Below are 12,644 nucleotides of genomic sequence, written 5' to 3' on the forward strand. Positions count from 1 at the left end.
TCAGTCATTAGATCCCAGAAGCTGGGGACTCCTGCTTTAGAGGATCACCAACTATTATAACACCTTATATTTTTTGCCTTCCAAGAGCCAATTTTTGCTCCCCTGGGAGACAATATCAGCCCAGTTAAGAAATACACGTCGTATCATATTGAAAAGAAATTCCCATTCAAAGGTAGATTAAAAGGAACAAAAGGCCCACTCCAATTTTCAGTTCTCACTCCAAGGCCCTGGACCTCCAGTTTTAGGATTATGAGAACTGTGTAAATTAGAAGAGATTGCACCTATCAGTATGGCTTCTTTCACCAGCAGAAAAAGAGGGGCTGAGCAGCTGCCCTTCGTGTAAACCCACAAGGTGACTTCAGTGATGGCAAACTAGCCCACTGAGAAGAAAAATCCCTGGCCCTAGAAAGAAGGTGACCCTCCTCCGAAACCTGCATGGCTCCACTGAGCACGGCTGACCCGACCCACACCCTGAGATCGCACCACCCAGATTCTATGATATCCCTCAGCCACATAAAAATGGCTGTGCGCTCATAGTGGAAGAAATCACTTCCATCTTGTGTGCCAATATTACCAAATGAGGGGCTTTTCAGGTGATGCTAGTGGTGAAGAATCTACCTGCCAATGCAGAAGACATAAGAGACACGGGTTCAATCCCTGGGTTGGGAAGATTCCCTGGAGGAGGGCGTGGCAACCCACCCCAGTATTCTTCCCTGGAGAATCCCATTGACAGAGCAGCTTGGTGGGCTACAGTCCATAGGGTCACAAAGAGTTGGACACGACCGAAGCAACTTAGCATGTACACATGCATGCACATTACCAAATGAATATGGAATTACAGCTGATATTTCAGTGTTTCCAGAAAAGTGGAATTAATTCGTAGGCTTAGCTATTTCAAGGCTGACTGTTTTGTTTTACATAGTTGCTCCCCACAGGGCTGCTCTTTCAAGTGGGCCAGGCCTAAAAATCTAAGCAAAGATGATTTTCTTTCAGCCAGGATTCACTGCTCATTCCTAGTTACTAAAAGCAGCGGAGACAGAAAAGATGTCCGAGGTTAATCAATGCACATTTACTGAGGTGGGTGCCCTACTTGGCCTGGGTTAAGTTAGATTTAGATTTCCCCGATGTAAGGCAACTTTATGGAGAACGTTCTTGTGCCAGCCCGTAGATTACTAACTCCTTACCTACGGTGGTATGGTAGGCATCGCATTTGCATGGGAAGCAAATGGGTCGCCAGGCACTGCCAAGGCAAACTGGAGCACACTTATCACCAGAATGATCTATGTGTTTCCAGCACACAGGGTAAGAAGTCCCTATTCTGCCCAAGGAACCGGAAGTTTACAGCAATATTCTCAAAAGTACAGACAAGGTATTTCTCTTTCAGAAAGAAAAGAAACTATGTGTCTCACTTCACCTGAAAAGGTGAACAAATACAGATAGGGTTTACATCTGCCGGATCAAAACTGCCTAATACATTTCTTCAGATCTCGCTCCCACAAAAGGGAAAGCAGCAGAAGTCAGGAAAGCTGTGCCCTAGTGTCCTGCTCGATCTCCCTCCACACTGCTTAGATCAGCTCCCAGTTAACAAGTACTGTCTATTATTTTTGTTTTATTTTATTGGAGTATAGATGATTTACAATGTTGTATTAGTTTCTGGTGTACAGCAAAGTGAATCACTTATACATATACATATATCCCACTCCAGTGTTGTTGCCTGGAAAATTCCATGGACAAAGCAGCTTGGTGGGCTACAGTCCATAGGGCTGCAAAGAGTTGGACATAACTGAGCACACACACACATACACATATCCACTGTTTTTTAGATTCTTTTTCCATATAGCTCATTACAGAATACTGAGTCGAGTTCCAACAAAAATGAGTTTTACAGGGAAAGAAAATTACCTTATGTGAACAGAAAGTGATAACAATCCAGAGATTCAAAGGCTCTGTAGGGGAAGGAGGTTTATAGGAGGATGAAAACATGTTTGCGGAACCTGGAAATTAAATCCCTTTGTCCCCGAGAGAAGATGTGGCCTTGTAGACACAGTGTTTGATCCAAAAACAAAAGGACACCAAAGTTCATAAACAGTCCTGAAACTGATGCTCACAGAATGTTCATGTAAGTCACACTGACCGGTAACAAAAATATATGCTGGCCCATGGACTATGGGATTAGAAGAATTCTCAGGTTTCCTTTCTTATGTGGTCAGCACCTCTAGCAAGATTCCCTAACTAAGGGGATAAAGGCAAGCTGAACTGAGACACATTGCATCTCTTCCCACTTCTTTTGGTCAATATGACGCTAATAAGGTTCTGTGTTCCTGCCTAAATAAATCTGGAAGAAAATCAACTGCATAATGGGGCCTGGGAGCCGTTCCTTCTTCTAATATAACCTGCCAACTCACTCATAACTCCACACACCTTCTTCAAGTTTCTGTATTATACCTAAAGAATAAGCCATACCTTGACAATTCAACATCAGGTAGATTTCATAAATTACAGAGAAAGGCCAGCAATTCGTTCAGCCACCCTCTCCTCCATTAGTGAAATTTCATGGAATATAGGTTGTCAGACAGGGTGACAAGAAAGCAGAACACCCCTCCAACCTGGGTTGCTAGAATCACTATTTAAATGAGATGCCACACCGTAAGTCAATCACCGAAAATTACCAATGTGAATTCAGTTCACAAGATCGAGGGCCCTGGCAAAAATGTGTTTTAATACCTGATGAACAGCAAGCATCACTTCTCATTCTGCAGTAATCTAATTTCTTGGGTTATCTGAGATGATTTGGAAAAAAAGAAAAAAATCTAAAAATAAATTTCTTGAAATTATTTAAAGAAGATATCCTAAAGTTACTAAAAATATCCATTTTTTTCCTTCAAATTCATATAATCTTTCTCCTAAGGAGAACAGAAAGATTCAATATACAATTTATTCCCAAGAGAATACCTTGCTTTAAAAATTTTTTAAGTCCAAAGAGAAAAAAGCAAAAAAAAAAAAAAAAAAGGAAGGGAGGCAGAGAGGGAAATCCTTGAAAATTCCCTATACTTTTCTAAATAGATAAATGTTTTCAAACTATAAACTCTTGTTTTCAACTATACACTGTCAGAGTCCATGGAGGGGGAGCAATTCTGATGAACCTGCCAGTTCAAGATCAGAGCAATCAGGTATTTTCATAATCAGTCAGAGTTAGAGAGATGAGACAGGGAAAATGCATGCTTGATGGATGTGCGGATGAAGACGCAGTGGTTGATAATGTGATGCTTCTTCAGCCACGAGACCATGTCCACAAGGCCTATCTCCGGTTCCTCTCTTTGTGTCTAAAAGGAGCCAGGTCAGATTTCAGAGCTCAGGTTTGCTTGTCAGTAAAACTACCTGTGGCAGAAACTACTTCTACTAATGGTTCTTAATGATATAGTTTGTTAATCCACAGTGAGAAATAGAGAGTGCGTATTTTCACTATTGAGAAATATATATTATGCACTCCAGATACTGGTTAATTAATGACAAAGAAGCATCCTTAAATTACAATACCCAATTGAATAGGGCTGTTCTTAAGAAACCTAGAGGATATATCCACTATGTGAATACATACAACAATAAAATTAACCACTCCATGTCACCTAAAATGAAAACCAATAATAGGAATTTAAAAAAATCATAAATTAATTAAATCAATGTAGAAACCAGAGGCTAATCCTGCAAAGTTTCATGAATTTACGGACTGAATGACAATCATATGGGAAATGAGTAATGCAACTTTCCAATCCCTATGACTTCCAAACACTAGTCCTAAATTTACTAGAAGAGGTCAACAATTTAAAGCATGCTTTATAAACCTTCATATTTTAAGCATAATTCTGTAAAAGAAAGGGGATTAACCAGACAATACTAATTGAGCTTTTCAAAATCATTCAACGCACCAACAGCAAAAATGTTCGTAACATGGGTTTGTGTGTGTGATTTTTCTATCAAGTTCTTTTAAACCAGTGAGAGACGGGAGCGATTTACCCAGGATTCTCTGGCACACGCTAGACGTCTGACTGCACACATCTACCTCCACTGAGAAGCAGGTATGTTCTGTTCTAGCAACTTAAATCTTTAAAACTTAAATGATGAATTTACTGAGACTATACTATTAGAAAAAAATACCTATTCAATATCATCTGTATCATTATGCATAAATCAGTACACTCGGTGTTACTCCTTGAAAATGTATATTCATAGAAATGTGGGTCAAGATTAAGCAAATTAACTGCTTTTCTATTGACCATTTACTTCATAATATATACTTATGATTTAAAAACTATAAAAGAGAAAAGAAAAAAATGACCATCTTTCTCTCACTTACCTTTCTGTAATAAATGATTCATAATATTTCCATCCACAAAACTTCCAAAAATAGGCAAACTATTTTTATAAAGTACTAAGTATTTAAGTACTTGAAGTAATCATGTATATGATACTCTCCTTTAAAATGTAATTTGAAGCTCTTAAAATGCCACCTTATATGGAATCATGTTTCTGCTTGGTCCTCCACATAAGGCCACTATACAAAATCTGTCTAAACAGCTACCAAACCTACCCATATTGCTATGCCCTACACCTCTTAACATACTTTGCTACTTTATATAACTGAAGTATAAAAAGTTAGAGATAAACTAATTCCGTATGAAATATACATTTACCATTTGTTCATTTTTATTTAGATTAAGTCACCGGGTTCTAATAATATATTTGTGTTTTAACTTTGGACATATTTCTAGCATAACTGAATTGAGCGATAGAGTTAAGGGCTAGTGTTACCAGGACATAGTAACATTTAAGGAAAAATGGTTATATTATTAAAACCAATTAGTATAGATTTTAATTTTAATCATATCACAATTACATATTTTAAGTAATAAAAACTTTTAAAAATGATGTCCATTTTTCAAATGAAATGGAAATAATGTTTCAACATACTCAGGTAATTTCTCTTTCATCAGATATAATCACCTTAATAGGAACATAGATTTCAACTATTATACTTTAATAACATTACCTTTGATTTAGACATAAACTACTACTAACACAAATCTGTGTCATCTCTTCTAAAATCTGTTCTTCAGCTTAAAAAAATAGACTACTACAGTAAATAAAAGAGACATTTCTCTATAATGTATTATTACTTAATTCATATAACTTTAAATAATCTAAGATACAGCTAAAAAAAATTATGACTCTTGTGAACAGCAGACAAATCTTAAATAAACCTTAGGTCTGTAAAAACCCACTGGTTGCCAATTTTCACCCAAGCAGAACAAAAAGTTTAACGTACAATCTACTTCCAAGAGAAAAACTTGCCTTTATTTGGAAGGTGGGGTACATAAAATATACACTAGGTGTGGCAATATTCAGAACTTCAGTCATATTAGAGTAAAATTTTCTGCTAAAGCATTGCAATCTTTTTCATCTTAACAGAATTTTAATATTAGTGTCTCTATGACACAGTTTCAGTACTCCATCACTACATTTCAAGAGTCTTTGCAAATAAGAAAACAACTGGCTTAAATTTTGTTTTTAAAGAATCTCTTTCCTTCTTCCTGGTAGAGATCATAGATTGTTTCCCAATTATCACACAGCATCCCATTTGCTTTCATAGTAAACTTTAAATAGTGAAAGATGTCTTTTCTGAGCACAGGAATGACTGCAAAGACCAACAATGAATCACCGGCGGGTAAAGTTCACTTTGTTTAATGAACAGTAACACTCGGGACTCTTCAGGATGGATCAATTAGGTAATGGGATTTAAAAAATTAAGAAGTAACGAAGTCCCTTTACTTTTCTTTTAACTTCACTTGCATCAGTCACATTCAAGAGTTGAAATGTTTAAAGAAGGAGTACCTCCCAATGTGATTGCAGGACCCATGTGTGAGATGGAATTCTATTCTTAGACTTGTTACAATTTTCCCTAGTAATTAGGAAGCTATATGTCCTGGATAGAATGATGCTAACAAGCTCCTGCCGTTTCTACTCTAGCAAGAAATCAAAGGGACCCAAAACAGACAACTCACTTCAGTTAAAAGATTATGCAGTCTGGTTATTAAAGCTAAACTCTTCTACCATTTTCTATCCAAAGAGATTTTCTAAAAGTCAGATTCTACAGCCAAGATGGTTTACTCAAGAAAAAAGAAAACTCAAGAATGGCCATGGAATGTATTTGCGGGGGAGGGGGAATATATATATATATATATATGTATATATATATATATACAAGTTATTAGAAGAGGTTCATTTCAGATAACTTGTACATTTTTAAACTTTCCCAAAGAAAGATGGGAAGATATCATTATAAAAACCATCTATAACCTCCTGGTAATTTCTCACGGGACATCAACACTCTTCCCCCATTTAGTGAGGGTTACTATTAAATTTACAGTTAGTTGGAATCTTTCTTTGGAAATACAAAGCCATGTAGGAATCAATAGAGGTGACATTTACAAATATGTTTCAGATAGGTCAATATAACCAAATAAACATGATGAGACAAATAAAACACCTAGAAAATGGAAAATGTTGAAGAAGAAGAAGGCTTGGCCCAACCAACAAGTGACACTCACATACCTTAAGGACTTCCATCGGCACCTGGGTGGCAGAGGGGAGGGTGGTGGGCACGCTGACGTTTATGGCTGGAGTCTGACTCACAGGCACTCTCTGTTGCATGAACTGGGCCGCCTGCAGCTTCTGCTGCTGCTCCCTGCGTTCCTGCTCCTGCATCTGCTCACGCATGAGTTGCTGGCGTAGCAAGATGCGTGATGTCATACTGGAGGAGCTTATCGGAGGCTTGGAGGCCCCAGGATGCTCCTCGGAACTGCTATGGGGAAACAGAAAAACACACATTGAGTTCCTAATGAGACCTTTCATTTGCATTTTGGGGTATCCTAAATCGCACCAAACTATGAAATGAGCCTGTGCAAAATATAATCAGATCGCAGAGTAGTACTCCACCTAATTGAAAATCAAGAGCTGACAGGATTTAAGTCATCAGTAGTTAAATTAAAATAAGTCGGCTTGATTGCATCCAGGCATTTTTATCATACAGCTTATTTTTTTTGACATTTTATATCGCCTACTACTCATCACCACCAAATATAGTGCTGCCATATGAACTGCCAAGAAGCAAGGGATCTTAATGGTACCCGGAGTTTCACACTTAAAAATAATTTGCTTGATTTCCTTTTATAGTCGTATCTAGCCAAATAACTACTCCTGTACACTATCTAAATTCCTTGAAGATATCTAAACTGTTTACTAACACACAACAGTTCAAAGAAAAGGTGAACTCTATCATGGGGAAATTTTTCTACGATACAAGTGAAAGTCATTAAAGAAGCCTTTGGACCAGAATCTTAACACTGAACTCAACCTCAGTCTTCAAGAAAGAGGGCAGAAGACAAGTTAGTTTGGCAACTCCATTCTTCTTCGCCTGGGTTTCTTTGTGCAGTCTTTTCTGATTCTTCTTGGCAAGTCCTATCCAATACGCATTCTATGAGTTGCTGGCGTTTACTCTACCCAAAATCATTTAAAAAGCTTAAATACTTGTCACAAGTCAAGAAGAAAGGACTTTTTGATTTTCCTAAATACAGATTTCTATTGTTATCTTGCTAGATCTACGACATCAACAATAAACCTCTCTCTGCCTTAGTTACCATGTCTGAAAAAGAGGAATAACAATATTTTAACTTACTTATCCATTTATCAAAATGGGAGATGCTTTTAAAATGTCTTTTGTATCATTTATACTCTAAAGGCCTTCCTCTTAGGAATTTTGTGAGGATTAAACAAAATAATGAATGAAATAATGCACACAAATCCCTTAATACAATGAGCGCTATGCAGTACTGCCTCAATAAATGTTTGTTGCTGCAATTACTATTATCTAGAAATTTTGCATCTGGTAATATCATTTTCTTAAAAAAAAAACAAAAACAGTTTAGGGCCAAGAATATAAAACCTTAATTAGTACCTGGAAACAGAAAAAAGAGTAATATTTAGGAAGTACTTATATTCAAATCAAAGTTATTCTTCCAGAGAAGTATCTGTACCTTTAAGCTTCTTTCCTTGAATGTAAATCCCAATATCATCCTTATCTTCTAACAAAGGCAAAATAAAGCCTTTAAATTATTGACCAGCCTTATAAACTCCTTAAAGATAAAAATTTTCAAATTCTTCAGGTTAAAAAAAAAAAAGTACTAAAGAATAAAGAAATGTTTGCATTTCACCTTCACAGAGTTCCAGAAAACTATATAATAAAAATTATACTAGCATTTGACTCATTACTCAGCACAGAAACCTGGTTCAATAGACTGTGATAAGTTCATATAAAATAATGCTGTTCATATATAGACATAAAAAATGGTATAGAGATATATTTATGGTTGTGAATTAAAACTATACAATATATTAAATGTATTGTAATTATACAATATATTAGAAAGGTATGATTAAACTTAAAAAAATGTTTACTACAAGAAAAAGTACAAAGATAATGCTACCCTGAGCTGTTGCTGGAATATAATATCACAATCCTCTAATATTATCAATATCAATATTATCTAATATTATCAATTATCAAGTTGACAATACTATCAACTGATTCAGAAATTTCACCGATAGATAACTTTCCTAGGAAAATAATTCAAAATGTGGAAAACCTAACATTACAAAGCTATTGACAAATTGCACAGTATTCTGTCCCCTAACATGGGCGTGATTATGTAAATTATGAGGGGAGATGTGACTTAAATAATACAAACTTTTAGTTACAAGATGAGTAAGTTCTGAGGATCTAAAGCACAGCATGGTAACTATAATTAACATTACTGCTTCGTACACTTGAAATTTCTGAGAGAGCAGATCTTAAGTGTTCTCATCACACACAAAAATATGTAAGTAACCATGTGAGGTAATTAATGTATTTCACAATGTATACATGTAAAAAATCATCACATTGTACATCTTAAATAATTTTGTTAATTACACCTCAATAAAGTTGAGGAAATAAATAAAACCATTCGAAAGATTTAAGCATAAAACAGGTTTAAAAAAAAGTAAATTATGGACTTCCTTGGTGGTCCAGTGGTTAAGATTCTGCATTCCCAATGCAGGGTACACGAGTTTGATCCCTGGTTGGGGAACTAAGATCTCCCACGCCACACAGTGCAGCCAAACAACAAAAAAAGTAAATTATGATACATATAGATTTGATAATATACCTTTTTTAAAAAATTGCTCAGCACACAGCAAAGTGCAAAATCCATGTCCTAAGACAAATTAAAAAGTAAAATCAAAAGTGGATGTCCACTCTAATCTAGAATAAGTAGAGTATACGTATGTACACAAATACACACATGACTAGCGAAAGGATGAGAGTTGCCAAAGTGGGAGTGGGATTATAGGTAAATTTCTTACTCTTTACTCTTCCCCTATAAACCATAATGTCACCATATTTTTTCAGTGGCAGGATATATGCCATGAATTTGAAAACATGAGGAACATGAATTAACTTATAAGCATGAAAAAGTGACTTGAGTGATCAAAGTCACCATTTGGCTGGAAGAGACTAGATCCATCCTAGACAGCATTTTGACAATAGGATAGGGAAGTGCTGACTTGTATCCAGCACACTGGTTCTTTTGGAAGTCTTCAGCATCCCAGAAGACTTAGACCCTCTTTCCTTTATAGTTTCCTACAGATATACAAAGACTGAAAATGCTAATACCCGGTTTATTACTTTCATATCATGCATTCATCTACACCATAAAAATACCCCATCATTTCTCAAAAACACTCCATTCACCTGCTCAGGTTCTGCTAAAAGAGCACCAAAAGAAAATGCATTTTCTCACTTTTGAGTATGTGTTCAAACGTACTTTCCTAAACCTAGAAAAGAAGGCTATTTAAAAATAAATAAATAAATAGATGGTCTTGCTATTCAAAGCCTGTCAGGTTAAAACATTCCCAGAGAGACTGATCCTTTTGATAAAACCAGGAGCAAACCTTTGTGCCTTGGCAAATGCAGCTGTGGAAAAATCGCACTAATTAGCTGCTCAAGACAAGCCATTGGCTGTGATACTGGGGGAAAAAAAATCCTTTCAATTAACAGTAAAGCATTCTTGAGACATCTTAAGTTAAAATTACTAGTCGTCAAACTCTAAGGCTGCAGACTTTCAAATCAACAACAGTATCATTTAAAACATTTACTGAAATATCCTATTAGGGAAAAAATTACATATTTATATGGTAGACCCATATAAATAAATTAAAACCCCACACACAAAAAAATCTAGCAAGGTTCAGCTAATTGACATTTGAATAAGTCTTCTCAAAGAACAAAAAAGAAAAATAGTCACTTCACTGCACACGTACCCTACTGGATATTTCCATGTTAAAGATGACTCTCAGATTGTCAGCTTTCCTCGATCTTTTAAACATTACTTCCTCTTAGAAATAATTGAATCTGCAATTATCACCCCACTGACAAAAACAAAAATACCTACACATCAAAATGTTAGCAGGTCACATGAGCAAGTTTTAAACTCAAAGTCGAGTTTTATGTGAGAACATTACAGGTAGCCAAGAGCTTATTTTTAAAATGAGGACCTGACGCTTCAACTACTAATAAGAAGACGAGTTGCCTCAAGGTATTTAGTTTTAAAAGCTGACCGAACTCATACAGGGCCCATGAACCTCAATGTGCATTAGGTAATCCTAATTTCATCAGTCTGATTCCTTTTAATCAGATTATTTAAAGGTCATTTATTCAACAAATGGCTATTGAGGGTTTCCCCTGTGCCAGGTGCTGGGAATACCTGGTTTCTAATCTCAATGAGTTTAAAAGGCAGGGTCGTGTAATTTTTTTTAAGATGCCTTAAAATTAAGTCAGTTATCTAGATTATCTAGTTCCATGTGGGAAGGTATATATCTCACCACAAGAAGTCACCCTTTGAAAGCCAACTGAAGGGGAGGCAAATGCCTTAACTGGCACTTACCCACATCACTAAGACCAGGCAACTTCCCTGAAAACTGGGAATTGCTCAGTGGTGACTCAAGGAGTATGGCCATCAATGGGACACAACTTCTAGTTGAGTCACTGCTGAGCAATCTGATCTTTAATGAGCCACTCAACTTCTCTGAACCTCTCCAAAACCCACCTCCTAAACATACAACAATGACTGAGGGAGTGAATGCCAGCTAAGTTACAGTGATAACACACCAGATAGAACATGGACACTTAGCTAAGTAGCCATAAACATGACGTGAGTTCCTAACTTGATGGCTAAATTTACATTTTTAACCTTCAAAGCCTGACGCTTCTCTGTGATGATAAGAGACATTTGGACATGTGCTCTGTGAATCACTGGTATATCCCTAAATTCAAAGAGTTAATTCCTCTGCCTTCACCAGCAACTTAAATATATCAGAAATCTCACAAAATTCAGTATCTCGCCATCCAAACAACACTTGCCTGACCAATCCTCACCTTTCACAGGGATGCCAATACCCCTTCACCAGATCTTAGGAATCAGTCTTTGGTCTCCATATCACAATCATCCAAGACATGAATCTGGCTGTAAGCTGCAACTTAGCTTCTAGGCTCAAGGAGCTGATGAACTTTCCCTTGCCTTACCTTTCGTCAGTTCCTCAGGCAGAATACAGTCCTGGCCTTTACTAACCTGTGACGATGGCCAAGTCAGTCAATGTCTTTGAGCTTTGGTTTTCTTTATTTATAGATTGTTTAATACATTTGCCTCTTGGCATCAGAAGGAGGATTAAAATTTGTAACAGAGGTAAAAAGCTTAGCACAATAACCAAAACACAATTCGGATAAACTAGAACAGAATTTTAAAAAGTAGTAGTCAGAAAACATGAAACCATGAACAAGCTACTTCTTTTTTATGCAATAAAGTGAATTTTTATAAGCCTGTATGCAAGCTTGGACCATAGCATATCTGCTTTTTAAGATTTAGGCAATCCCTTTTTGATTCAGAGAATTTGACAAAGTTTGAAGGGGTGGAGAGAAGATAATCTATCCTGCAATTCACTCACAAAATATAAAGTAAAGCTCCTAGTATTTTTTTTCCAGGAAAAAGGAATCTTCATTATAATCATTCAGTTGACAGAGCTCAAAGCCTAGCATCTGCCTGCACTGGATACAATGTAATTACATCCAAGAAAGCACAGTGGCTGATGTTCACACAGACAGTGAAGACACAGGAAGGCATGATAATTAACCTCATGCACAGGTAAGAAAGCTATGTCAGAGATAGGTTAAGCTACTAGGGTTTCCAAATGCAGAAGGCTGACTGCCACAAGATCAGCTGAGGACCCTGCCTAAAGTCAAAATGCCCAGGCTCCATCCCAAGAAATTTTGACTTCAGGTTAGGTAAAGCCCAGGAATCAGTATGTCTACAAAAACTATGCCACTGATTTTGATGCCAGGTTTGGAAACTTGGACACCCAAGATCGTCCATTTGTTTGGTAGGAGTACTGGGACATGAACTCACATCTTTGATTCTTAGACCAGAACACTTTCTTCCATGTCTGAGGAAATGCACATTCCATTCCCAGCCTCTGATAACTCCGACAAGAGCTCTGAA

The 12,644-nt window shown here is 36.7% G+C and overlaps 1 protein-coding gene across 5 annotated transcripts in view; it reads right to left on the reverse strand.

Moving 5' to 3' along the window:
• The window catches only part of MITF (melanocyte inducing transcription factor), a 224,419-nt gene that overhangs the window by 81,758 nt on the left and 130,017 nt on the right, over positions 1-12,644 (reverse strand). For 3 of the 5 annotated variants that reach the window (XM_068981585.1, XM_068981586.1, XM_068981589.1), the window contains exon 2: positions 6,610-6,859. In XM_068981585.1, the coding sequence (XP_068837686.1) occupies positions 6,610-6,859 (250 nt within the window). The remainder of the gene's footprint in view (positions 1-6,609; positions 6,860-12,644) is intronic. The other 2 variants (XM_068981587.1, XM_068981588.1) reach the window with 1 other exon arrangement.

Source organism: Capricornis sumatraensis, chromosome 10, assembly GCF_032405125.1.
Source record: "Capricornis sumatraensis isolate serow.1 chromosome 10, serow.2, whole genome shotgun sequence".
Classification (NCBI taxonomy): Eukaryota; Metazoa; Chordata; class Mammalia; order Artiodactyla; family Bovidae; genus Capricornis; species Capricornis sumatraensis.